At 35.9% G+C, this 26,776-nt stretch overlaps 1 protein-coding gene across 1 annotated transcript in view; it reads left to right on the top strand.

Moving 5' to 3' along the window:
* SLC25A31 (solute carrier family 25 member 31) overlaps positions 1-20,920 on the top strand; it is a 29,910-nt gene extending 8,990 nt beyond the window's left edge. The window contains exons 3-6 of the mRNA XM_045990544.1: positions 7,906-8,023; positions 14,674-14,828; positions 16,303-16,428; positions 20,662-20,920. Of these exons, the coding sequence (XP_045846500.1) occupies positions 7,906-8,023; positions 14,674-14,828; positions 16,303-16,428; positions 20,662-20,862 (600 nt within the window). The 3' untranslated portion in view covers positions 20,863-20,920. The remainder of the gene's footprint in view (positions 1-7,905; positions 8,024-14,673; positions 14,829-16,302; positions 16,429-20,661) is intronic.
* The last annotated feature ends 5,856 nt before the right edge of the window (positions 20,921-26,776 follow it).

The raw sequence follows: 26,776 nt of genomic DNA, 5'->3' as shown, positions 1-26,776 counted from the left end.
TCTGTATTCATATATATCTGAGGTAATTAATTTCCTAAAGAAGTACATTGTTTCATTTTTATGACTAAGGCTCTATTTAGGTGAGATTAAAGTGCATAGGAATATCAAATCGAACAGAACAGAAAAGCAACAAATTGAAGTTGGAGGATTCTTTTTTTTTATTGAAAAGGTACTTTCTCTTTTCAAGGTAATCACTCCCTTGATTACAGAATTTCAATTTCAAAATTTCCTATTTGTATGAACTATATGTCATTTGTTTAGATTTCTATTTGTTTTGTTGCCCCCATATACACTATACCACTTACTTCACTCTTAAGGTCGTCCTTTTACCATTATAAAGTCTCTCTTCCCCTTTATCCTTTCTCTTTCCCCCAACAAGCCAACCAACCGATTGAGCATTCCTAGGAGGTTTTTTATAAAAGCAGCTATTTGTGGAACATACCTTTGTTGCTGCCTTTTTAAATTTCTTTTCATATCCCTTATTCCCATTTTTTCACAAATTTTTTTTAAAGATTTATTTATTTAGGGGCGCCTGGGTGGCTCAGTGGGTTAAAGGCTCTGCCTTCAGCTCGGGTCATGATCTCAGGGTCCTGGGATCGAGCCCCGCATCGGGCTCTCTGCTCCGCGGGGAGCCAGCTTCCTCCTCTCTCTCTGTCTGCCTGTCTGCCTAGTTGTGTTTCTCTCTGCCAAATAAATTAAAAAAAAAAAATTTAAAAAAAAAAGATTTTTTTTTTTTTTTTTTTTTTGAGAGAGAGAGAAAACAACACAAGCAGGAGGAGCAGCAGGCAGAATGAGAGGGAGAAGCAGGCTTCCTGCTGAGCAAGGAGCCTGAGGTGGGGTTGGATCCCAGGATCCTAGGATCATGACCTGAACTGAAGGCAGACCCTTAACTGACTGAGCCACCCAGGTGTCCCTTACCATTTATATTTTATTAACAAATGTTTAATGAATAATTTGCACTGTCTATTTTGGTGTGGGAGATATATAGGTAATGAAGAAAATTCTTTAGATTTAGATCTGGATTTGGATCCTGGTGCTCTGTTATTTAGCTGTGTGAAATTTTGGAAAAGTTACATCTGTGATTCTTAGCTTTCTCATCTGAAAAAAACTGAGGACGTTTAGATGAGATTACTTACAAAGTGCTTATCATACTACTGTGCTTTATGGGAGACACTTGGAAAAATATTCCTGTCTTTTTTAGCTGACAGCTGTAATAATTGGAACTTTACTCGACTCAGCCGCACTTCCACTGTCAAAAGTGTCATAGTTTGAATAATAAATTATATGATAATCCACCCAGAAAGTCATTGATCTGCCTTCCTGGGATCTATGAATGTTTAAGGAATACCTTAAGCCACTAAAGTGTGTTTCTACATATGGGATTTTTATTGGAAGAGGATCTATTGCTTGCAACAGTCTCAAAGAAGACTGAGACCTAAAAATCAGAGGTCCCCAAGATCAACTTCATGTTCAATGATTCACTAGGACTCAAAGAACTCAGAAAAGCTACTACATTCATGGTTTTTTACAGCCAAAAACTATAGATTTAAATCAGCAAAGGGAAGAACCACATAGGGACAGAGTCCAGAAGAAACTAGATGTAAGCTTCTAGTTATTTTCTCCTAGTAGAGTCACATGGACAGCACTTAATTCTCCCAGCAGTGATGTGTGAGAATACATATGATGTGTTGCCAAACAGCATTATTCACTTGAATACTGGTGTCCAGAATTCTTTGGGAGTCCGTTGTATAGGCATGGAATGTGACTGTCCTAGCTACTCAGACTCTAGCCACTGCCGCCTAAACCAGGAGATAAAACTGGTATGTTAGGCCACTTTTCCAACCATATAAAAACAGGTGTTCGCCATAAATTCTCATGTTAGCATAAACTGTTTGGTGTGGCCCAAAGCCTCTGGCATACAAAGAGACTCTTACCAAGGAGGATATTCCAAGGGCTTAGAGACATTATCTTGAAGGAACTGGTCAGGGCAGGTCATAAAAATCTCAGTATATGAAGGGTTTGGGCAATGCAGGCCTGCTGATTTAACTCTACTGAACACTTTCCACAACACCTTCCCAAAAAGATAATTTCTAGAAGACTAAGCCAAATGGAGAAATTAACTGAGTTAACCAGAATATTTGTATTACTGGCATCTATTCTAACAATATAAATAACATGCTCTAAAAGTTTTAAAGTTGACTTTGATCCTTGCTAAGTATCTGTAATAAATTTCAAATTAGTAGAGCCTGAGGTAAAAACATCTTTAGTATTCCTATGAAAACATCCTATGTTATTTAGAATGTAAGGGTATTCAGTCACAATTAAGTAATGTAATATTGAAATATATACTATTTACTAAATCTGGATACTAATGACCCTTTTATTTCTGACTTTGGGTATCCAAATTTTATCTCATCTTTGTCTACCTCCCTAAAGTGAAGAAAAAGAACTAAAAAAAGAAAAATCAAAATTTTGGTTTCTTACCTGGTCTTAAAAAAAGCAAGGAAGGTAGAAAAAACAAATACAGTATGTGAATTTAAAAGTGATTGATCTAGGGGTGCCTGCGTGGCTCAGTGGGTTAAGCCTCTGCCTCCAGCTCAGGTCATGATCTCAGGGTCATGGGATCAAGCCCTGCATTGGGCTCTCTGTTCAGCAGGGAGCCTGCTTCCCCCTGTCTCTCTGCCTGCCTCTCTGTCTACTTGTGATCTCTCTGTGTCAAATAAATACATAAAATCTTAAAGAAAAAAGTTATTGATCTACCACAATGAGATATAATTGTCCACACATCAGAATGGCTAAAATAGTGACAATACCAAATGTTGGTGAGGATGTAGAGAAGCTAGATTATTCTCTCTCTCTCTCTTTTTTTTTTTTTTTGTAATTTTATCTTATTTTTTAATATTCCAAGATTCACTGTTCATATATTACTGGTGAAAATGTAAAATGATGGGGCACCTGGGTGGCTCAGTGGGTTAAAACCTCTGCCTTCAGCTTGGGTCATGGTCTCAGGGTCCTGGGATCAAGCCCCACATCAGGCTCTTTGCTCAGCAGGGAGCCTGCTTCCTCCTCTGTCTCTCTGCCTGCCTCTCTGCCTACTTGTGATCTCTGTCTGTCAAATAAAGTCTTTTTTTAAAAAAAAGAATAAGAATAAGAAAATGCAAAATGATAATTGCCACTCTAGAAAAGAGGATGAGAGTTTCTTATAAATTAAATGTGTGCTTACTATATAGCCCAGCAGTTATACTTTTGGACATTATCCCAGAGAATGAAAACTTACATTCACAGAAAAACCAGTGCACACAGTGTTTGTAGAAGCTTGTTTCATAATAGGCCAAAATCTGGAAATAACCCAGATATTTTCCAACAGGTGAATGGTTAAACTATGTTGCATCTCACCATGGAATACTTTTCAGCAACAAAGAGGAACAAACTTTTGATAAAACAAATATTGTATGATCCCACTTAGGTATCTAGAACAGGCAAATTCATAGAGACAAAAAATAGAGTAAGAGGCTAAGAGGAAGAAAGACTGGGAGTTTTATCTAATGGGTACAGGGTTTCTATTTGGGATGATGAAGTTTGGAAGTAGAGAGTAGTGATGTGTTGGGGTTTTTTTAAATTATTTTATTTCATTATTTGAGAGAGAGCACAAACAGGGGAGGAGCAGAGGGACAAGAAAACTTCCCATGAGTAGGCAGCCCAACTCAGGGCTCCATCCCAGAGATCCAATATCATAACCTGAGCCAATGTCAGGCGCTTAACCAACTGAACCACCCAGGCACCCCAAGAAGAGTGGGGGTGCCTGGGTGGATATTTTTATGTTATTGTGAATGTACTTAGTATCACTGAATTATACACCTAAAAATGGCTAAAGTCAGGGGCACTTGGGTGGCTCAGTGGATTAAGTGCTTGACTCCTGGTTTCGGCTCAGGTCATGATTTCAGGGTCCTAAGATAGAACCCCAGGTTTGGCTCCATGTTCAGCGGGGAGTCTGCTTGAGATTTTCTCTCTTCCTCTCCCCTTGCCCCTTCCCCTGCATACTTTTTCTCTCAAATAAATAAATGTTTTTTTAAAAGACTAAAATGTTAAGTTTTATGTTATGTATATTTTATAATTTTTTAAAGAACAAACTTGATAACGTGTAGCAACTTTGGAAGCTAAGTGAAAAAATCCTCAATCTCAAAATTTGCTTTCTGATTTCATTTATATAACATTCTTGAAATGTTAAAATCACTGAGATAAAAATAATGTAGTGGTTGCCAGACGAGAGAGGGAGGTGGTTATGGCTTTAAAAGGGTACCATCGAGAGATCTTATCATGGAATTACTGACCGTGGCAGTGGTCACATGAATCTGCACATGTGATAAAACTGCATATATTTAAACACACACACAAACAAATAGACGTAAAATTCGGAAATCTGAGTAAGTTTTTATCAGTGTTGATTTCCTCTACTATAGTTATGCTAAATATTAGGGGAAATTAGTTGAAGGGTTTATAGACTCTCTCTGTATCACTTCTTAGGATGCATGTGAATCTGCAATTATATAAAAATAAGAAGTTTTCAAAAAATAACCATGGTGGGGGGTGTCTGGGTGGTTCATTCAGTTAAGCATCAGACTCTTAATCTTGGCTCAAGTCCTGATCTCAGAGTTGTAAATTCAAGCCCCGTGTTGGGCTCCACGTCCAGCTCCATTATTACTTTAAATAACAATAATAACAGCAACAACTATGATGGGAGCTATATGCTTACTATATACTGTTTCACTGAATTTTCACCTCACTCTTTGAGGTAGTTATTTTTATCTTAGATGTAAAGCTAAGGAAAGCAAGACTCAGAGGTGAGAGCACTTGTTCAATCCATTTGTTCAGGTCTTTCTAACTCCCAAACTCAGATCCTTCAACTGGACTCTTTCTCTGCCAACTACACTGGAAGTGACTACACTGAGTGAAACTTAGCTGAGCCTGGGCACAAAATGTTTCTTTGCCCCCTTTTAGTAGCTTCCAGTATAACCCTTGACAGGGAAGACTAGAACTTCTTCTAGCTCTTTCCTGCCCAGACAAACTTTGTTAGAAACAATTTTGCTTCTAGAGCATTTGTTCTTCAGTGCATCATTGAGTCCATTAACACAATATCTATTTGTCTGCAAAATAAACACAATTAATTTCCTCCAAAACCCTCAGATTCTTTCAACCTCCTCTCCCTCCCTGACTCTTCTCTTTGCCCTCTCCTTTTATGATATAATAATATCTGAAATGACTGACTTACAATAATTGAAACTCTCATTTATACTGATGTACCACCTCCTTTGGGTCTGTTTTATTTTCAAGCGTAATTTTGAAGGGATAGTTTTTTTGTTTTTTTTTTTTTGTTATACGAACACTTGCAAGATTATGATTCAACATAGATACTTCTTGTCTCCCTCTCCTTGCTCCCTTCAGTCTTTCCTCCTTCCCTCTTCCTTTCTTTGGTCAGAAAGTTAGCCATACTACTTACACATGTTCTGCCTGCCTGTGTCATTTTTTCCAAAGCCCCACTTCCGCTGTCAGAAGTGTCATAGTTTAAGTAATAAATTATATGATAATCCACCCAGAAAGTCATTGATCTGCCTTCCTGGGATCCATGAATGTTTAAAGAATACCTTAAACCATTAAAAGTGTGTTTATACATACATGGTTTTTATTGGAAGAGGATCTATAGCTTGCAACAGTCTCAAAGAAGACTGAAACCTAAAAATAGTTATTTAATACCTTTTCCATTTCTGTCCTTACTGCTAATTGGCATAGAATTTTAGAGTTAAATTCCCAAAAAAGAGGCTTTGGTCCAACTCATCTTTTTCTACCAGGTTACAGATTATCTACTAGATTATGGATTAGCCATCCTGGGGTCAGATGCAATCTCCTGATCTAATTATCTCTGGGTGATTATGAAACATGTCTACCCATACAAAACCTAGGAGTTTCACTGAAAAGGAGCCATGATAGTCTGAGGAAGATACATGGGATTACCAGCACCTCATTAAGTAGATATTTATTGAATGCGTTACCATTACTTTGTGCAAGGCCCAGAACTCATTTTGTAAAATAAACAGATGAATTAAGAATCTTGGCTTCAAAAAAGTGCAAACAACCAAAATGTCCATGAACTTATGAATGGGCAAATAACGTGTGGTAAGTTCATATAATGGAATTTTATTTGGCAATTTAAAAAAGGGGGGTGCGTGGGTGGCTCAGTCAGTTAAGCGGCTGCCCTTGGGCTCAGGTCATGATCCCAGCATCCTGGGGATCAAGCCCTGCATTGGAGAGCCTGCCTCTCTCTCTCCCTCTCCCTCTGCCTACCGCTCTGCCTACTTGAGCTCTCTCTCTATCTCTCTGTCAAATAAATAAATAAATTTTTTTTTTAAAAATGAAGTGCTAATACCTGCTACCACATGGATGAACCTTGAAAATATTATGTTAAAAGAAAGAAGTTAGTCACAAAAGACTACATACTATGTTATTCCATGTGTAGAAAATGTCCATAATAGTCAAATCTATAGGGACAGTAAGTAAGTGGCTTAATGGTTACCTCAGACTCGGGCACAGGGAGGATGTGGAGTGACTTCTGGTCACTCCATTGGGTATAGGGCTTTTTGGGGGGAGCTGATGAAAATGTTTTGAAACTGATAATGGTTGAACAATCTGAAAATATTAACAATCCATTGGATTGTATGGCAAATTTACATTGGTAAATTGTATGGTATATAAATACATCTCAGTAAAACTCTTAAATAATAATAATCCTGACTCTAAGGAATTTATGGTCTGCATGAGTTAAGATAAGACATGTATATAAATACTTATAAATTGAAAGTAGGAAGTGATTGTAAACACTATTTAAATGAGAATCTAGAACATGTTGACATATTTTACATGTTGACCACAGGATTCACTTCTAATTCTCTTGAGAGATGAAGTATTTATTGAGAGAGATGATTACTTATAGATTTGGGTATGTTTAGAGATCAGAGGTTTCATGGAAGAAGTTGAATTTGAATTAGAGTATAAATTAGTAACTTTTGTTTAAAAAAGTTAGGAAAGTCCTTCTAGGCCAAGAGAAAATTGAGAGTTCCAAAGATCTGAGACTTAAAACTATTGTTAGAAATAAAGGCCAGAGAATAAAGCAAGAAACTGAACTTGATTAGAATATTATTCATTTTAATGTATTTTAAATGGTTATAGTGGCCTTATACCCTAGATTTTCTATAACCACTCCAATTCAAATATTCTCCTCCAGTAAGCTCTAGATGTTGAAAAGCAGTTTATTGGACCAAGCAGGGCACATTTAAAATATTTATGAAAAAGAACCTCAACAATCCATGTGAACCAGTAGATAAATAAGGCCTAAGTTATATGCTGCTCAACTATATTATAATTGATTTCTGCTCATTTTCATGTTAGCAGCTGAAAATAGTATATTTTTTTGAGCTGTTAAATTTTGAGCTGCTTAAATATCTGCTAAAACTGCAAAGTAAGATTATAGCATTATGAAGTATTATTGCCCCATACCAAAAAAAGGGTACAACTAAAGCCTCCATAGATCCCTGACATTTTAACCATAATAAGAGTATTAACAAAAAATATATATAGTCTAAAGAGATGATTATTGTATGTGGCCTTATTTGCTAATTTGACCTACTTTTGCTAGAAACAATTAAAATATGTTGGAGTTTCTTTATATCAGCACTTAAACTGTATCTCCCAGACTGCCTGGAAAGAAACAAAGGCTTCATGGACATGAAGGGAAATATTTTGGATAATACTTTAATGAGCAATTTATAAATCTGACTTTTTAACCTTCATAAAAATAAGAATTTTAAACAGATTCTATAGTTTAATAACCACTTTTTAATTAATGTGTTTCAGTTCTGGAGGTGGTTTTTGGCAAACCTGGCTTCTGGTGGAGCTGCTGGAGCAACATCCTTATGTGTAGTTTATCCGCTAGATTTTGCCCGAACCCGATTAGGTGCTGATGTTGGAAAAGGTACAGGATTTTCAAAAATACTAACTCTCCCTTCTTTGTGTTTTGAGTGAAGCATTATTTATTGTAGAGTTTTCTATAATGACAGCATGAAAGACATTCTAAAAATCTTGCCCTCAACTAAACGGTAGAGTCTTGGGACTAAAGATGACTACTTTTTTCTTTTCCCTCAAAAGAAGGAAGGGGAAGGCCAGCACTGTGATATCAAAAGAGCAAATGCAAAGACTTCCTGTAACTTACTTCCAGTTTTTCCCTAGAGAGCCACCTCTTATATCCCTCCCTGAACTTATTCCTGTTTCAACTATGGCCCTTCTCTAGGTTACATATATAGCTCTTATCCTAGACATTCTCATTGCCTCTCTCCTTACTTATTTTATGTATCACATCTTTCTGTGTTTTTGTTATACTCTGTTTTGGTAGATTATGCTCTTAATAGCTTTCTGAGCTTTTTGAGAAGAGTGTATAGGAGATAAATTGAGATATTACATGTCTAAAAATGTCTCTGTTTTACCCTTTTACTTAATATTTGGCCATATGTAAAATTCTACTTTAAAGTTACTTTGTTTCACAATTTTGAAAGTGTTTCTCTGGATTCTTGTTTCTAATATTGCTCTTAAGAAACTGGTCTCCTTGCTGTGAAGTGTGTAAACCTGGCGATTCACAGACCTGTACCCCTGGGGATAAAAATACATTATATGTTTATAAAAAAATAAAAAAAAAATTTTAATTAAAAAAAAATTACACATGTTGCAAAGAACTTATACAACCAAACACCAAAAAAAGAAATAATCCAATGTAACAATGGCTGGAAAACATGAACAGACATTTCCTCAAAGAAGATGTACAGATGACCGATAGACACATGAAATGATGTTCAACATCACTCATCATCAGAGAAATGCAAATTAAAACCACAATTAGATATCACCTCACTCCTGTCAGAATGGTTAAAGCCAAAACACAAGAAACAATAAATATTGGTGAGGATGTGGAGAAGAGAGAAAGCTCATGTGTTGTTGGTGGGAATGTAAACTGGTACAACCACTATGGAAAATAGTATGCAGTTTCCTGGAAAAAAAACTAAAAAAAGAATTAACATATGATCCACTAATTCCACTACTGGGTATTTACCCAAAGAATACAAAAACACTAATTCAAAAAGATATATGTTTCTCCTATGTTACTACAGCATTATTTACAATAACCAAATTATGGGAATAGCCCAGGTATCTATCAGTAGATGAAGAGAAAAAGGAAATGTGATACACACACACACACACACACACACACACACACACAGGAATATTAAGCAAAAAAAAAAAAGAATGAAACCTACGGTCACCTGGGTATGTCAGTCAGTTAATTGTCCAATTTTTTTATTTCGGCTCAGGTAGTGATCTCAGGGTTGGGAGATTGAGCCCCATGTTGGGCTCCATTCTGTGCATGGAACCTACCTAAGATTCCCTGATTCTCTTTCTCCCTCTGCCCCTCCCCACTACCTTCTCTATTTAAAAAAAAAAAAAAAAAAAAAAAAAGGAAAGGAAAAGGAAAAAAATGAAATCTTGCCATGTGCATCAACTTGGATGGATCTACAGGGTATAATGCTAAGGAAAGTAAGTCACTCAGAGAAAGACAAATACCATGTGATTTCACTCATAAGCAAAATGTAAGAAACAAAACAAAGAAAGAAAGGGACAAACCAAAAAACAGACTTAGCTCTAGGGAGAAAACTGATGGTAACGAGAGGAGAGGTTGCGGGATGGGGTGAAATAGGTAAAGGGGATTAAGAGTGTACTTATCTTGGTGACCTCTAGTAATGTACAGAATTGTTGAAGCACTATATTGTACCCCTGAAACTAATAGAACATCGTATGTTAACTATACTGGAATGAAAATTAAATATATGTAAATATTAAAAAAAAAAAAAAAAGGAAACTGATCTCCTGGGGTGCCTAGGTGGCTGAGAGGGTGGGTTAAGCCTCTGCCTTTGGCTCAGATCATGGTCTCAGGGACCTGGGATCAAGCCCCACATTGGGCTCTCTGCTCAGTGGGGAGTCTGCTTCCCCATCTCTCTCTGCCTGCCTCTCTGCCTACTTGTGATCTCTCTCTCTTTCTCTCAGATAAATAAAATCTTTAAAAAAAAAAAAAAAGAAAGAAACTGATCTTCTAACTGCTAATTCTTTTGTATGTGACTTTTTTTTCTTTTTAATTACCTTATGTCCCTGATGATCTTGACATTTCACAATGATATATCTTGTGAGGCTTTTTCAGCAATTGTAGAAGTAGCTCAATTGGCCCCTTTCAGTCTGGAGCCTTGTGTTCAGTTCTGAGGATGGCAGAGGAGTAAGTCACTTGGCAGCTCAAGGATGAGGTTTTGAGTATTCAGATGCTACTTTGTTTTCACTGCAAGAGCAATACTTTTTTTTTTTTTTTAAGATTTTGTTTATTTATTTGACAGACAGAGATCACAAGTAGGCAGAGGGGCAGGCAGAGAGGGGAAAGCAGGCTCCTTGCTGAGCAGGGAGCCTGATGTGGGGCTTGATTCCAGGACCCTGAGATCATGACCTGAGCCCAAAGCAGAGGCTTAACCCACTGAGCCACCCGGGCGACCCCAAAAGAGCAATACTTAGTTCTTTTAATTTTTAAGTCTTTCTGAGGTTATTGGTATAAAATGGCTTGCTTTTCTCTCTGCAAGAACATAGTTTTCAGCTTTTTCTGTTTTGAGTGAGTTACTACTCCTCCATCTCCTTTCCATTTTGCTAAAATTTGTGGTTTTCATTCTCTGCCATGTACTGTTGTTGCCTGGATGGCTTTAAACCTGTTTTGTTCTTTTATTACCATTTTAGTGGAATTTCCTAAGAAAGCAGAGATTTATTCAACAAATACTTATTGAATCCCTGCTGGGACCAAGGCCTGCCTCAGATATGAGAAGAGAGACATACACATAGACACCCCATATAAAACATGGAGCTCGGGGCACCTGGGTAGCTCAGTGGATTAAACCTCTGCCTTTGGCTCAGGTCATGATCTCAGAGTCCTGGGATCGAGCCCTGCATCGGGCTCCCTGCTCGGCGAGGAGCCTGCTTTTCCCCTCTCTCTCTGCCTCCCTCTCTGCCTACTTGCGATCTCCCTCTTTATCTCTCTGTCAAATCAATAAATCTTTAAAGATATTAAAAAAAAACATGGAGCTCATGGCATGGGTACTTTATGGTCTAGGGGAAGACACAAGTGATGAAAAAATGAACAAATGGCCAAAATATACTGTCATTTAGCAATAAATGACATACAAAAATATTTAGGAGCAGGGAGTGACATCACTTTTAGATAAGTTGGTTAGAAAAAATGCCTCAGAAGCCGTAGCAGTTTGAGCAAAGATGAAAATAATGAGTTCCATCTAACATATTCAACTGGCAGTTCAAATTTTCTTGTTATTGTTAAGAAAGTGACAAAAATTCGATGAAAGACCCACAGCAAATATCATCCTCAATGGGAAAAAGCTTGCAGCCTTCCTGTTGAGATCAGGAACACGACAAGGATGCCCACTCTCACCACTCTTGTTCAACATAGTATTAGAAGTTCTAGCAACGGCAATCAGAAAACAAAGAGAAATAAAAGGTATCCAAATTGGCAAGGAAGAAGTCAAACTCTCTCTCTTCGCAGATGACATGATTCTTTATATGGAAAACCCCAAAGACTCCACCCCCAAACTACTAGAACTCATACAGCAATTCAGTAACGTGGCAGGATACAAAGTCAATGTACAGAAATCAGTGGCTTTCTTATACACTAACAATGAAAATACAGAAAGGGAAATTAGAGAATCGATTCCATTTACTATAGCACCAAGAACCATAAGATACCTGGGAATAAACCTAACCGAAGAGGTAAAGGACCTGTACTCGAGGAACTACAGAACACTCATGAAAGAAATTGAAGAAGACACAAAAAGATGGAAGACTGTTCCATGCTCTTGGATTGGAAGAATAAACATTGTTAAAATGTCTATACTGCCTAGAGCAATCTATACTTTTAATGCCATTCCGATCAAAATTCCACCGATATTTTTCAAAGAGCTGGAGCAAATAATCCTAAAATTTGTATGGAATCAGAAGAGACCCCGAATTGCTAAGGAAATGTTGAAAAACAAAAACAAAACTGGCGGCATCACGTTACCCCGATTTCAAGCTTTACTACAAAGCTGTGATCACCAAGACAGCGTGGTACTGGCATAAAAACAGACACATAGACCAGTGGAACAGAGTGGAGAGCCCAGATATGGACCCTCAACTCTATGGTGAAATAATCTTCGACAAAACAGGAAAAAATATTCAATGGAAAAAAGACAGTCTCTTCAATAAATGGTGCTGGGAAAACTGGACAGTGATATGTAGAAGAATGAAACTCGACCATTCTCTTACACCGTACACAAAGATAAACTTGAAATGGATAAAAGACCTCAACGTGAGACAGGAATCTATCAGAATCCTAGAGGAGAACATAGGCAGTAACCTCTTTGATATCAGCCACAGCAACTTCTTTCAAGATATGTCTCCAAAGGCCAAGGAAACAAAAGCGAAAATGAACTTTTGGGACTTCATCAAGATCAAAAGCTTCTGCACAGCAAAGGAAACAGTCAACAAAACAAAAAGGCAACCCACGGAATGGGAGAAGATCTTTGCAAATGACAGTACAGACAAAAGGTTGATATCCAGGATCTATAAAGAACTCCTCAAACTCAACACACACAAAACAGATAATCATATCAAAAAATGGGCAGAAGATATGAACAGACACTTCTCCAATGAAGACATACAAATGGCTATCAGACACATGAAAAAATGTTCATCATCACTAGCCATCAGGGAGATTCAAATTAAAACCACATTGAGATACCACCTGACACCAGTTAGAATGGCCAAAATTAGCAAGACAGGAAACAACGTGTGTTGGAGAGGATGTGGAGAAAGGGGAACCCTCTTACACTGTTGGTGGGAATGCAAGTTAGTGCAGCCACTTTGGAGAACAGTGTGGAGATTCCTGAAGAAATTAGAATAGAGCTTCCCTATGACCCTGCAATTGCACTGCTGGGTATTTACCCCAAAGATACAGATGTAGTGAAAAGAAGGGCCATCTGTACCCCAATGTTTATTGAAGCAATGGCTACGGTCGCCAAACTGTGGAAAGAACCAAGATGCCCTTCAACGGATGAATGGATAAGGCAGATGTGGTACATATACACAATGGAGTATTATGCCTCCATCAGAAAGGATGAATACCCAACTTTTGTAGCAACATGGATGGGACTGGAAGAAATTATGCTGAGCGAAATAAGTCAAGCAGAGAGAGTCAAGTATCATATGGTCTCACTTATTTGTGGAGCATAACAAATAACATGGAGGACATGGGGAGATGGAGAGGAGAGGGAGTTGAGGGAAACTGGAAGGGGAGATGAACCATGAGAGACTATGGACTCTGAAAAACAACCAGAGGGTTTTGAAGGGGCGGGGGGGGGGGGGGGTGGGAGGTTGAGGAACCAGGTGGTGGGTAATAGGGAGGGCACGTACTGCATGGAGCACTGGGTGTGATGCCAAAACAATGAACACTGTTATGCTGTAAATAAACAAATTAAAAAAAAAAGAAAAGAAAGTGACAAAAATTCCAGTATCTTGTTTTTAGTTCTGTAGTTTTCTCTCAGAATTGGGAGAATTTAGCTTATTTTGAAGACTATATTTTATATATAATATTTTTAAAATATTGTCAAGGAGTTCTAGGTGAAGGAAAATAAAATTAAAACCAGCAAACACTATTAAAATATAATAACTCATCTAAAATGTTAATGATTCTTGAAGTTGGTAGTTTTTTAAAATTTTTTATTTTTTATTAACATATCATGTATTATTAGCCCCAGGGGTACAGGTCTGTGAATTGCCAGGTTTACACACTTCACAGCACTTACCACAGCATATACCCTCCTCAATGTCCATAACCAGTAGTTGTTTTGTTTTTTTTTTTAAAGATTTTATTTATTTATTTGACAGAGAGAGATCACAAGTAGATATAGAGGCAGGCAGAGAGAGAGAGGGAAGCAGGATCCCTGCTGAGCAGAGAGCCCGATGCGGGACTTGATCCCAGGACCCTGAGATCATGACCTGAGCCGAAGGCAGCGGCTTAACCCACTGAGCCACCCAGGCGCCCCCATAACCAGTAGTTTTTAACTTTGTCTTTTTACTGTGTCTTTCTGCCTTTCAACTGAATCAAGTCATAGAATTTTTCATTCCCAAGTATTTTCTGAATTCCAATTAGTAGCTTCTGGTAATTTTATTGAAATGTCTTAAGCCAGTCAAATTGCTTGAATTAGATTGTTTTTATAAGAGATTAATATTTTCAGTTAAAATCTTTTAAGATACTATTTGAAACCTTAATTCTCTTTAAAGAAATGGGAGGATGTTTATTTGTGTCCATTTTTATTAAAAAATTTTCTTTAATAAAAATTTTTATAAAATCTAAATTTTTATAAAAAAAATTTTTTTAATAAAAATGCCAGTTTAAGAAGATATTTTAAATCTGTAAGATTAATTTACTTTGATTAAAGTGTTTATTTGATATATAATGTATATAATGTTGCTAATACATTTTAAATGGCTTTATTTTAGGTCCTGAAGAGCGACAATTCAAGGGTTTAGGTGACTGTATTATAAAAATAGCAAAAACAGACGGAATTGTTGGTTTGTACCAAGGGTTTGGTGTTTCAGTTCAGGGTATCATTGTGTACCGAGCCTCCTATTTTGGAGCATATGACACAGTTAAGGTAATTTGGGGATTTAACTGGTATATACTTTATAAATACATGGTTTGTTTCTTTTTATTGTCTTAACTAGTAGTTTGTTCAGCTATGAACTTTTGATTTTAATTATAGAAATCAAAATAAATGATGAAATAAGAGACATAGAATCTCTTTAATTGTGACTTTGCCATAACCTTATTGAATTATAATTCTATTATGGATCTGACTTTAGAGATAAAGCATAAACACAAACATTACGTTTTTGTGCTGTTTGCCACTGACAGACTCACTATACATCATGTTGCAGATAGAAAATGTGCTAATTAATTAGCCTTACATCATAATTAAATCAAATCTTTAGCATATAGAAGCATCTTCTAACAGTTTTTCTGGTTTTACATTCACTTCATTATCACTTTCTTACATGAGGATAATCAGCTTACCATCTCATCATTTTAAAAAGTAGGCAAGTCATAACTAGTTAAATGTAATAAATGCTACTAGAGCTCAGTTATCAGTTGGGTTCTATTAGATTCTATGTTGTATTCTCCAGGTTGTTCTGCAATTTGCCTTTTCATTTCAGATTTTAACAGTATTTCCATAAAGTAGGAAAGAGGAAAATTCTAATAATGATTACTATATTTTGAGTTACTACTTAGTTCTAAGAACTTTGTTAAATACTTCCTAGCAATATCCTAGGATAGCTTTTAATATATCCATTTTAAAGATAACCTAGGAATAGTTAAGTAATTTGTGTTAAGTGGCAAACAAAAATCCCATGCTCACAGTCTCTTACAAAAGGAAGCAGGGAAATTAATATTTAATTATTATTTACTAGATAAGATTAAAACTTGAGGGAAATTTATATGTTTTACATATTGTCTTGGCCTTCCCTCCTTAGTATGAATGTAATTATAGATTATTTTTATTGTGGTCTGGGCATGTTATTTTCAGTTTCTTGTGTATTTTTTAGACAGATTAAATTAATGGAAATTAACAAGTTCTTATGTGTGTTTATTTAGTCATGGAAAATTTTGTGTATGCCTTCCTCTGTTTTTCTTTATTATCACCTGTAGTAGTTATGAAATTTAGAAGTGTTTCTTCACTAGCTTAGAGCTTTAAAGATGCTTATTAAATATGGTTAATGATAATATCAGGCATTATTTAATTATTTTTCAACTCTGAAGAAGAGGTAAGAACTTGTTTGGTCACTGGCAGCTATTTCCCCTACTGTTTGCCATTAATAAAAAATCTCTGGTAATAGCAAGTATGCTTTCTTTTTTCAGATATGCTTTTAAAGTAAAGCCATGTGTGGCATATTTCTTTCTTATTGATCTCCTGATACTGTTTTAATCTTTCCACATTAAATCCAACTGTGTTTTATTGCATTTTAAGTATAATAGAACCCTCTTTCATTATAGGAGTTATCCTTTGACTTAAGAATTTAAGATATTTTGGAAATTTAGATGGTTACTTGACATGTTGATTTCTTTTCTAGGGCTTATTACCAAAACCAAAGGAAACCCCATTTCTTGTCTCCTTTTTCATTGCTCAAGTTGTAACCACATGCTCTGGAATTCTTTCTTACCCCTTTGACACAGTTAGAAGACGCATGATGATGCAGGTATTTTATATTATTTGTGAGTTTAATTGAATTTTCCAATATCTTTGATATTCAAGTATAATTTATTCAAATTTTAGAGAAATTCTGGCTGAAAAGCAGGTCATCTGTTTTACTTAAATAAATGTGTGTTGTGCTCTGTCTTACATCCTTTCCTATCCCAAAACAGCCATCATCCAGCAAAACTTTCTTCTTCTTCTTCTATTATCAGAATAGAAATGCCCTCCACTCCTGTAACATATTGTTTGAAAGGTGGAGGGGGGTGACAGGGTTGGGAAGAGTGTGTCTATCCTAAATGAATATTAGGGTAAGTAGATCAAACCCTGTCACAAGCCACTGCCATATGTCATTATTAGTTGTAATATATTTTAACAAAAGTAAATAATTTTTAATTCCAAGGATTAAAACTTGTTTAAAATTCTGTGTGTTCTAAATATAAATTTCTGGGGTGCCTGGGTGGTAGTTGGTTAAGTGTCTGACTCTTTGTTTCTGCTTAGGTATTGATCTCAGGGTCGTGAGCTTGAGCTCTGTGTTGGGCTTAAGACTCCCTCCCTCCTCTTCTGCCCCTCCTCCCTGCTCTTTCTCTTTCAAATAAATAAATAAAATCTTTAAAAATAAATAAATATAAATCTCCAAATCAAAATTTTGATACATTCAGTCTTCATTGATGTTATTTGTTACATTCATATTCAGCAAATATTTAAGTGCCTAATTTTTGCTAAGTTATGACAACCCAAATAAAAAGGTGGAACCTGCTTCCAAATTCATAGCATAGCACTGAATGCACATGGTTAATGGTTTAAATAGAAATGTGCAGGGGCACCTGGGTGGCTCAGTGGGTTAAGCCTCTGCCTTTGGCTCGGGTCATGATCCCAGGGTTCTGGCATCGAGCCCCATGTCGGGCTTTCTGCTCAGCAGGGAGCCTGCTTCCCCCTCTCTCTGCCTGCCTGTCTGCCTACTTGTGATATCTCTAACAGATAAATAAATAAAATCTTAAAAAAAAAAAAAAAAAAAAAAAAAAAAAAAACAAGAAATGTGGGTAAGTTCCAGGAACGCAACAGAAGGATACCTAAATGCTTAAAGTGATCAGATGTAGCCCCTTGGAGAGCTAAATCTATATAAATAGATTTTTTCTTTAGACAATGATAGGATATTCTAAGCAGAAGAGAAAAAACATACGTAGATGTACGGTTTGAGTAGCAGATGATAAGGTTCGTGAGAGCAATTGGAAATAAAAATAATGAGGCCAGAAAGCTAGAATAGTAATATAATGCCTATTGTGTTCCAGATATTGTCCTAAGCATTTTGCACTTTAACTCATTTAATTCTCAAAACAATGCTATGAGGTGTAGTTACTATCATTATCCTCATCCTCATTTTATGTCTACAAATTGGTCCTGGAGAACCCTGTAGGCCACATGAAAGTAAAGCATACCTATTATATTATTCACTTATAGACTGTTTTTAAAGTTACTCCTTTTATATGTGTGTTTCCTCTTGATCTATATCTAGCTCTAGTTTAATACACTGAAAAACCTTTTCAAATGGAAAATTAATTTGCATACAGACTGGATTAGGTGAATGGTACTGTATTGATGTTATATTTTCTGATTTTGTTAACGTACTTTGGATTTGCAAGAAAATAATCTTATTTTTAGAAAATGCACACAGAAGTATTTAAAGGTAAGGAACATGATAGTCTGTAACTTGCTATCAAAATAATTCAGAAAAAAATTATGAGTGTATGGGGTTTTAGATACATGTGTATATTACTAGGACTGCCATAATGAAACACCAGAGACTGGGTGGCTTCAGCAACAGAAATTTTTTTCTCACAGTTCTGGAGGCTAGAAGTCTGAGTCAAGGTGTCCAGCAGGGTTGATTTCTTCTGATGGCTTCTCTCCTTGGCTTGTAAATAGCTTTCTCCTTGTGTCTTCCCATGGTCCTTTTTTTGGTTTTTCTTCTTATAAAGATAGCCAAATTGTATTAGGGCCTACCCTAACAAGATTATTTAATCTTAATTACTTATATAAAGACCCTGTCTGATGAGTAGATAAAGAAGATGTGATACGTATATACAGTGGAATACTACACAGCCATCAAAAATGAAATCTTGCCATTTACAACGATGTGAATGGAACTAGAGGGTATTATGCTAAGTGAAATAAGTCAGTCAGAGAAAGATAATTATCATATGATCCCTCTGATATTTATGAAAACTGAAACAAGACAGAGGATCGTAGGGGAAGAGAGGAAAAAATGAAACAAGACAAAACCAGAGAGGGAGACAAACCATAGGAGATTCTTAATCATAGGAAACAAACTAAGGGTTTCTGGAGGAGAGACGGGGAGAGGGATAGGGTAACTGGGTGATGGACATTGGGGAGGGTATGTGTTGTAATGAGCACTGGGTATTATGTAAGGCTGATGAATCATAGACCTGTACCTCTTGAAACAAATAATACACTATAAATACATACATATATACATACATACATATATACCCTGTCTCCAAATGTAGTAATATTCTGAGGTGCTGGGGATTGGGACTTCAATGTATGAATTCTGGGGGGATACAATGCAAACCCATAATAGTACTTTAATTTTTCTATTTTCACTTCTTTGTTAAACCCAAGTACAAAAGCTAATCTATATGTACACTCTGAAGTTGTGTGTTGTTGTTGTTTTTTACACACAGGTATATAATCTGTGAATAATACTAGGTTTTTTTTCCTCTTTCTTATCAATTCTTGTACCTTTTATTTCCTTTTCTTGCCTTTCTGCAGTGGCTGAGACCTATGATTCAGTGTTATTGTATTAAAGAAGTAATAACTAACAACATTTTTGCTAGTCTTAATAGGAATGCCTTCAAAGTTACATCATTTAATGTTAGATGTCTGGTTTTTGTAGTTATCCTTTATCATATTATGACTGTTCCTTTCTGTTTGGGGTTACAACAGTTTTTAATCATGAATGGTGATTATGTATATCTGTTGAGATGATTTTCTGTATCTTGAGATGATTTCATTTTTCTTTTTCAATATGTTAATAAATTACATTAATCTGTTTTCCAAAGCTAAACCAACTGTATATGTCTAGTATAAACCCAACTTAGTCATTATATATTGTATTTTGTATTTTTGGCTGGGTTTGATGGGCTAGTTTTTGTTCAGGAGTTTTGCATTGTTTCAGTTACTTTAGTTTGTAATTTTTCCTTCCTGTATTGTCCTAGCCTAATTTTGGTATCAAGGTTATACAAACCTTATAAAATATATAGTGGAGTCTTCCACTTTTTCTCTTCTCTTCTGTAAGATTGGAATTAAATTGAGTATTTAATAGGGCTCACATATAAAGCTATCTGGACACATGGTTTTCTATGTGAGGATTTTCAACAACTGATTAGATTACTTAAGTGAATTTCATATATTATTCTAATGTTTTATTTTTATTCTGTTGGCAAATAAATACTTTTTTAGGAACTTTGTCCATTTCTTCTGAGTTTTCAAAATAGGCATCGTGAAGTTGTTAATATCATCTTAATCTCTAGATCATCAAAAATGATACCTTTGATGTTTCTAATAATTTTGGAACATTTTCTTGTTTTTCCTCAAACAGTGTTTCTAGAAATTTGTCAGTAAGGTATTTCAAATAACTAACTTTGACTTTGCATGCTTTCTCTTGTATTTATTTCCTATTTCCTTAATTCCATAATTTCTGCTGGCTACTTTCTTATTTCTACTTTCTTTTGGTTTAAAAATGTTCAGGTTGCTCATTAATTTTCAGCTTTTCCCTTCTAATGCTTCAAAGTCATTAATTTTCTTATAATTTACCACTCAAGCTGCATCTTGCAAATTTATTAAGGAGTTTTATGATTATTATTAGGTTTTAAATATCTTCTAAGATGTGTTTTTCTTAGTATCTAAACAGTTGATAGTTTACTAGTTATGTTTTTTGCTGTCAGTTTCTCATTTAACTGCAATGTTGTGAGAGGGTAAAAAATAGTATGTGATAACCATCTTTTGAAATTTGTTAAGCCTAATATATGATCAGTTTTTGGGGGGCCAGAGAAGTATGAGTATTCTTCAACCACTGAGTACAACATTCAATATATGCCCATTAATGCAACATACTTACTCAACACAGTGTTAATTTTATATATCCTTAGTGCTGAAAAAAATCTATCTTAAGATGAAAGATAGTAATATAACGGCAAACTATTTGTCTTCCTTTGTATAGAGTGGTGAGGCGGAACGGCAATATAAAGGAACTTCAGACTGCTTTGTGAAGATATACCAGCATGAGGGAATCAGTGCATTTTTTCGTGGTGCCTTCTCTAATATCCTTCGTGGTACAGGGGGTGCTTTGGTGTTGGTACTATATGATAAAATTAAAGAATTCCTTAATATTGATATTGGAGGTAGTTCATCAGGAGATTAAGAAACACATGTATTTAACTTGTTAAACATACAAATTATATAGCTGCCATTTGTGTACAATTTGATAGAGTGTTATTACTGTCAGTATTTTTTAGAATGCTAATTCTACAATAAAGCATATGCTTTTTCAAGGATTTTAAATACTAAAAATCAGATAAATGTGGGTTTCCTTCCTACTTAGACTCAAACCTTAATGAGACATTTGACTTTAAGTAGTATGTGTTATTTCTATTAGTTTAAAATCCTTTTCTTTTGTAATGAAAAATTAAAATGTATAATACTAAAATCTAAGAAATGAAAGTATATTCTTTTTAAATGCTCTTCTCTTAATGTAACTGCCTTCTCATCTTTTAAAATCATATGATATGACAAATATTTCTTAAAAGCTTATCAGGAGATGTCATCATATTTATGGGCAGAAGTAAACTTTCTTCTACAACATCTCTATTAAGACAGCTCAGGTATATTACTATGTATAGTTTATGTTATCATATACCTGTTATAAGCATAGATTCTAGATCTTATCATAAAAAATTAATGACTTTATGACACTATAAACATGTTGGTGAAAAAGAAAAGATATAAAATGGTGTGTCTGCTTTTATCTTTAAAATAAAAAAATCCGACTAATGTAAATATACAAAAAATATACCTTTGAAAATTAGTTTGTGTGCTGTGTATTGATAATAAAGTTTAAAACTGTTATAGATGAGCTTTTTTCCTTGATTCTAGCTTCATTAATAAGCAGAGAATAACAAACTTTTTGTCAGAATTTGGAATTGACTTAAAGACAAAAAACAGGGTTTCCAAGGCTTTATACAAGAGTCTGTCTTGTTTTTTCAGAAATGTTGTAGAAGATAGTACATTTGAAATCCCCAAGATTTTAACATTTTAGCAGGTAAAGGAATGTTAAACTAGAGGGGATAAACTATAGAGAGAGATTTTGGAGGCTGTGAATGAACAGAAATGGAGCCAGGTGAACTTACAGTGCACACTGGCAAAAGTATAAATATTCATCTGTTTTGGTGAGTTTAACATTGTGTTCTCACAGCAAGGTTTGCTAGGGGGAAAAAAAAGACAAAACAAAAATAATATATATCCAATAATTATAATATGCTATGAAAATATCTGATTTCTATTGGTGAGAAAAATCACATACTATTACTACTACTGTAATTTGTGGGGTTGCCTGGGTGGCTCGTCAGTTAAGCATACAACTCTTGATTTTGGCACAGGTCATGATCTCGGTTCTAGGATTGAGCCTAGTGTCGGGCTTCACACTCAGAGTCTGCTTGAGATACTCTCTCTCCCTCTGCTCCTCCCCCCACTCATACTCTCTCTCTCAAAATAAAATCTTTTTAAAAATAGGACTGTGTTTATTTATATTTATATTCAAAATTGAAAGAAATGTTAAATTTTAGTTAAAGGTTAGTTCAAAACAATCCCTGTTTAATTCTACTTATGGATCCTTTGGGGATATGGGGACCCCCCCAAAGGTAAAGAACACTTGTCCTAGAACATCATACTCATTTGTATAATCAAAGTTGGGTCTCTGGCTAATCTGTGTTCCCACTGACAGGAAAAGGGAAAAATAAATCACAGGAAGTGGAAGAAATTTTAACCAGGCAAGGTGTGGAAGTTGCACATGGTGAATATATACATTGGTGGGACGTTAGTCACATGGCCATACTTAGTTATAAAGAAGGTGGGAAATATAGTCTGCAGTTCAGCAGCCATGTTTACAAGACAAAATATTAGATTTTGAAAGATTGCTAGTAGTCTTCCACAGTCTCTTAAGTAACCATTTTGTACCCATTCTCACCGTGCTCTAATCCATTCTTAACACTGCCACCAGAGTATTTTTTAAACTCTCAATCTGATCATGTCAGTCTCCATGTATTTCAGTGTTTCTGAATAAGTTATAGTGCTACTTCCTGGCTTGCAGGTTGTCAGTATTGGGCAAGGTTGGAGGGCATTTTTGCAAGTAACGTAAGAGTCCATATGCCAATTAAAAATGAAAATAGAATTTTAAAGTAGGATTTTATGTATATGTAGCAATTTTGTTTACATATGTACAAGTTTAGGGGATTAGCAAAATACAAGATTGCATTGAAATATTCTTGAACTCATGGTAGTACATGGACATCCTATTTCAATAAAAGCTTTAAAAAAGTTACTTTGAGAGGCATAGTTTTTGTTACATTAAAAATGTGTCTTGGGGCGCCTGGGTGGCTCAGTGGGTTAAAGCCTCTGCCTTCGGCTCAGGTCATGATCCCAGGGTCCCGGGATCGAGCCCCGCATTGGGCTCTCTGCTTGGCAGGGAGCCTGCTTCCTCCTCTCTCTCTCTCTGCCTGCCTCTCTCCCTACTTGTGATCTCTATCTGTCAAATAAATAAATAAAATCTTTAAAAAAAAAATGTGTCTTCGTTCTTGAAAAGGTAAATGGCTATCCTGCAGGATAAATGAAAGACTTCTTACTCTTACTGTGGTATACAGGATCCTTTGTGCTTTAGCTCTAGACTTCAGCTGTGTATCATATCTGTCTTTCTAGGCATTATAGGCTTATCAGTAACCTCTGATCCCCAAACACAATATGCTTTTTGATGCCTCTGCCATTGGACCTTATTTTTCAATGTCATTTATCTTTTGGTACTTTTTTCCCTCTTTGCCCATTAGCTCGCTCCTTTTCATTATCTACCTTGAAAGTTGCTTATTTTTTAAAGCATAATTCGAAGTTGCCTCCTCTGAGCTCTTCCTGCTTCAAAGGATCCCTCCCTTGACAGGTGTCCCATTTCTAGCCCTTCAAACACAGAAGTTTCTAGACTTCAATGCAAATCTCTACCATAGCATTTATTATTAGGGTGAATTTCCTACTTATCTCACAGGTATTTATTGTACACTATTTAGTTCAATGCCTTGACTAGTTTTGACGTATACAAAAACAAATATATCCTATACCCTCATAATCTTGTAAAGGTCATAATTTAGAGTTTATAATCTAGTAAAATGGACAAAACATAACTGGTGGAGAGCAGAATGTGGAAAATATTATTAAAAAAGGTACAAAATGGTAGCAAAGGAAAGAAACAGTCAACTTGAGGCAGTCTTGGGAGGCCTCATGATACCCTTAAACAATATTGAAGGTAAGGTTTTAATAAGGGTGTAAAATTTGAGCTATGTCCCAGAGAAAGACAGTGGCCCAGAAACTTGGTAGAGAAATTTGTCATATTTGAACAACAGTAAGACGACAAGCTGGCTAGGATAAAACAGTTGTAGAAAAATGATAGGAAATAGAGTTGGAAAAGTAAGTTCCAGGTCAAACTGTGAAAGGCTTTGAATGCCAGAGTGAAGAATTTACACAGTGGAAAAACCATCGCTAATTTTCTGAACAGGTGAATAACAAAGTCAAAGCAATGCTTTAGGAAGACAGGTTGGCACAGTTAATAGGGAAAAGACTGAATGTGGAGAGACCAGGAAGCAAATTACAGCAATAATCCAGTTGAAGTAGAAATTCTGGATCAAATATTTATCGCAAGTATATGAGCTAAATATCTGGCAGTGTGGCAGATTGAATTTACAGATACCCTTCTCCACAAACATAATAAATATATTGGATAAAATATATCCAAAAGAGAATTTTTTTTAACAAAAAGGGAAATACCAAATGTCAGCAACAAAGATACTCAAGGCTAAGAATGTTGCTGGGAGCTAATATTGTATAACATCTCAGAGGATTCAGAAATATCTACAGACCTTAAGAGTAGTTTCAACACCCTCATGTGGGTAGGATTATGAGCTTGGGCCCTGGTAAGTAAGGGAACTGAAACTGAATACATCATGTGTACTAAAAGCTTGGAAGGAGTGTTTTTATTTATTTATTTACTTTTTAAGATTTTATTTATTTACTTGACAGAGACACAGAAAGAGAGGGAACACAAGCCGAGGGAGTGGGAGAGGGAGAAGCAGGCTTCCCGCTGAGCAGGGAGCCCAGCCTGATGCAGGGCTTGATCCCAGGACCCTGGTATCATGATCCAAGTCAAAGGCAGACGGTTAATGACTGAGCCACCCAGTTGTCCCTTTTTAATTTTTTTTTTTAAGAGTTAAGCATATGGCTATTCCCATATGCTTTCTTGTTTGTTTCATTTTTTTTCAAGATTTTATTTATTTGACAGACTAAGATCTCTCACTAAGGCAGAGAGAGAGAGGGGAGGAAGCAGGCTCCCTGCGGAGCAGAGAGCCCTACGCAGGGTTCGATGCCAGGACCCTGGGATCATGACCTGAGCCGAAGGCAGAGGCTTTAACCCACTGAGCCACCCAGGCGCCCCTGTTTCAATTTTTATTTAAATTCTAGTTAGTTAAAATATAATGTAATATTAGTTTCAAGAGTAGAATTTAGGGATTCGTCACTTACGTATAACAGCCAGTACTTATCACAAGTGCCCTCCTTAATACCCATCACTTATTTAACCCATCCCTCTTCCCACCTCCCCTCCAGCAACCCTGTTTTTTCTCCATTTTAAGGAGTCTTTTCTATGGTTTACTTCTCCCTTTATCCCCTCTATGTTCATCTGTATTGTTTCTTAAATTCCATATGTGAGTGACTCCTATTTTTATTTTAAGAAGAGAGACTAGAAAAATAGGCACCAAACCATAGTAGACAAGTGGATTTACAACCATCTCAAAGCAGTGAATAGGGAAAAAGTCATCCATCAGAAATCAAAACAGCTAGGCTTCTGCCAGGACACAGTAAAGTTGACCCTTGAGCAAATATGGGAGCTAGTGGGGCCAAGACCCTGCATAGTTAAAAATCCATGTAGGGCGCCTGGGTGGCTCAGTGGGTTAAGCCGCTGCCTTCAGCTCAGGTCATGATCTCAGGGTCCTGGGATCGAGTCCCGCATCGGGCTCTCCGCTCAGCGGGGAGCCTGCTTCTCCCTCTCTCTCTGCCTGCCTCTCTTGTGATTTCTCTCTGTCAAATAAATAAATAAAATCTTTAAAAAAAAAAAAAAAAAAAAAAAAAAAAAAAAAAAAAAAAAAAAAATCCATGTATAATTTTTGATTTCCCAAAAACTTAATAGCCTGCTATTGACTAGAATCATTACTGATAACACACTTTTCATGTTATATGCTGTAATCTTACAATAAAGCTAGAGAAAAAAAGTACTGAGGAAATCATAAGGAACAGAAAATTCACTTATAGTACTGTACTGTAGTTAACAAAAAAATCCAGATATAAGTGAACCTGTGCATTTCAAATCCACGTTGTTCAAGGGTCAACCGTATATACACTTAAGCACTATATGCATGGTATATGAACTCCAAACTGAGAAATTAAAACTGATCTAGGACCAGTAAGACTCCTCAGGGTTCTTAAAAATACAAAACATCTCTGGGACACTTCAATGACCCAGGATACACAAAAACCCTACAGTAAAATTTGCCTTAGTGAAGATGAATTTATGCTCAAATATTTAAATCTTATGAAGAAGTAAGAAAGTATATTGTGGCAGAGTTGGTAGATAAGACAATCAGAATTAGCCCTCAAGAACTAAAAAGGTGATAAATAAAAGAGACTATAAAATTAGAACATTTAAAACAATAGATTTTTTTAAAGGAGGAGAAATAAGACGGTACAGTATGAAAGAACAGACAAGTTTGAAAACAAAACATCTAAAAATCGCAGAGTGCTTGAAATTAAAAATAGATAACAAAAAGAGGCTAAGAATCATAGAGGGTAGAATAAAGAGACCTGTATATTCTAACAGGAGATCCAAAAGAAACTGAAAAGATGGGGTGAGAAGCAATAATCAAAGGAGTGTCTGAGACTTCTGCAGTACCAACCCTCCCAAAAACCAAAAAACAAAAACAAAAAACCATTCATCCTTAGGTTAACAAAAATCTCGGAATAAATTTTTAGAA

The sequence above is a fragment of the Meles meles genome, chromosome 2, assembly GCF_922984935.1.
Source record: "Meles meles chromosome 2, mMelMel3.1 paternal haplotype, whole genome shotgun sequence".
Taxonomy (NCBI): Eukaryota; Metazoa; Chordata; class Mammalia; order Carnivora; family Mustelidae; genus Meles; species Meles meles.
The sequence above is the reverse complement of the archived record's forward strand: the minus strand, read 5'-3'. Positions and strand labels throughout refer to the sequence as shown.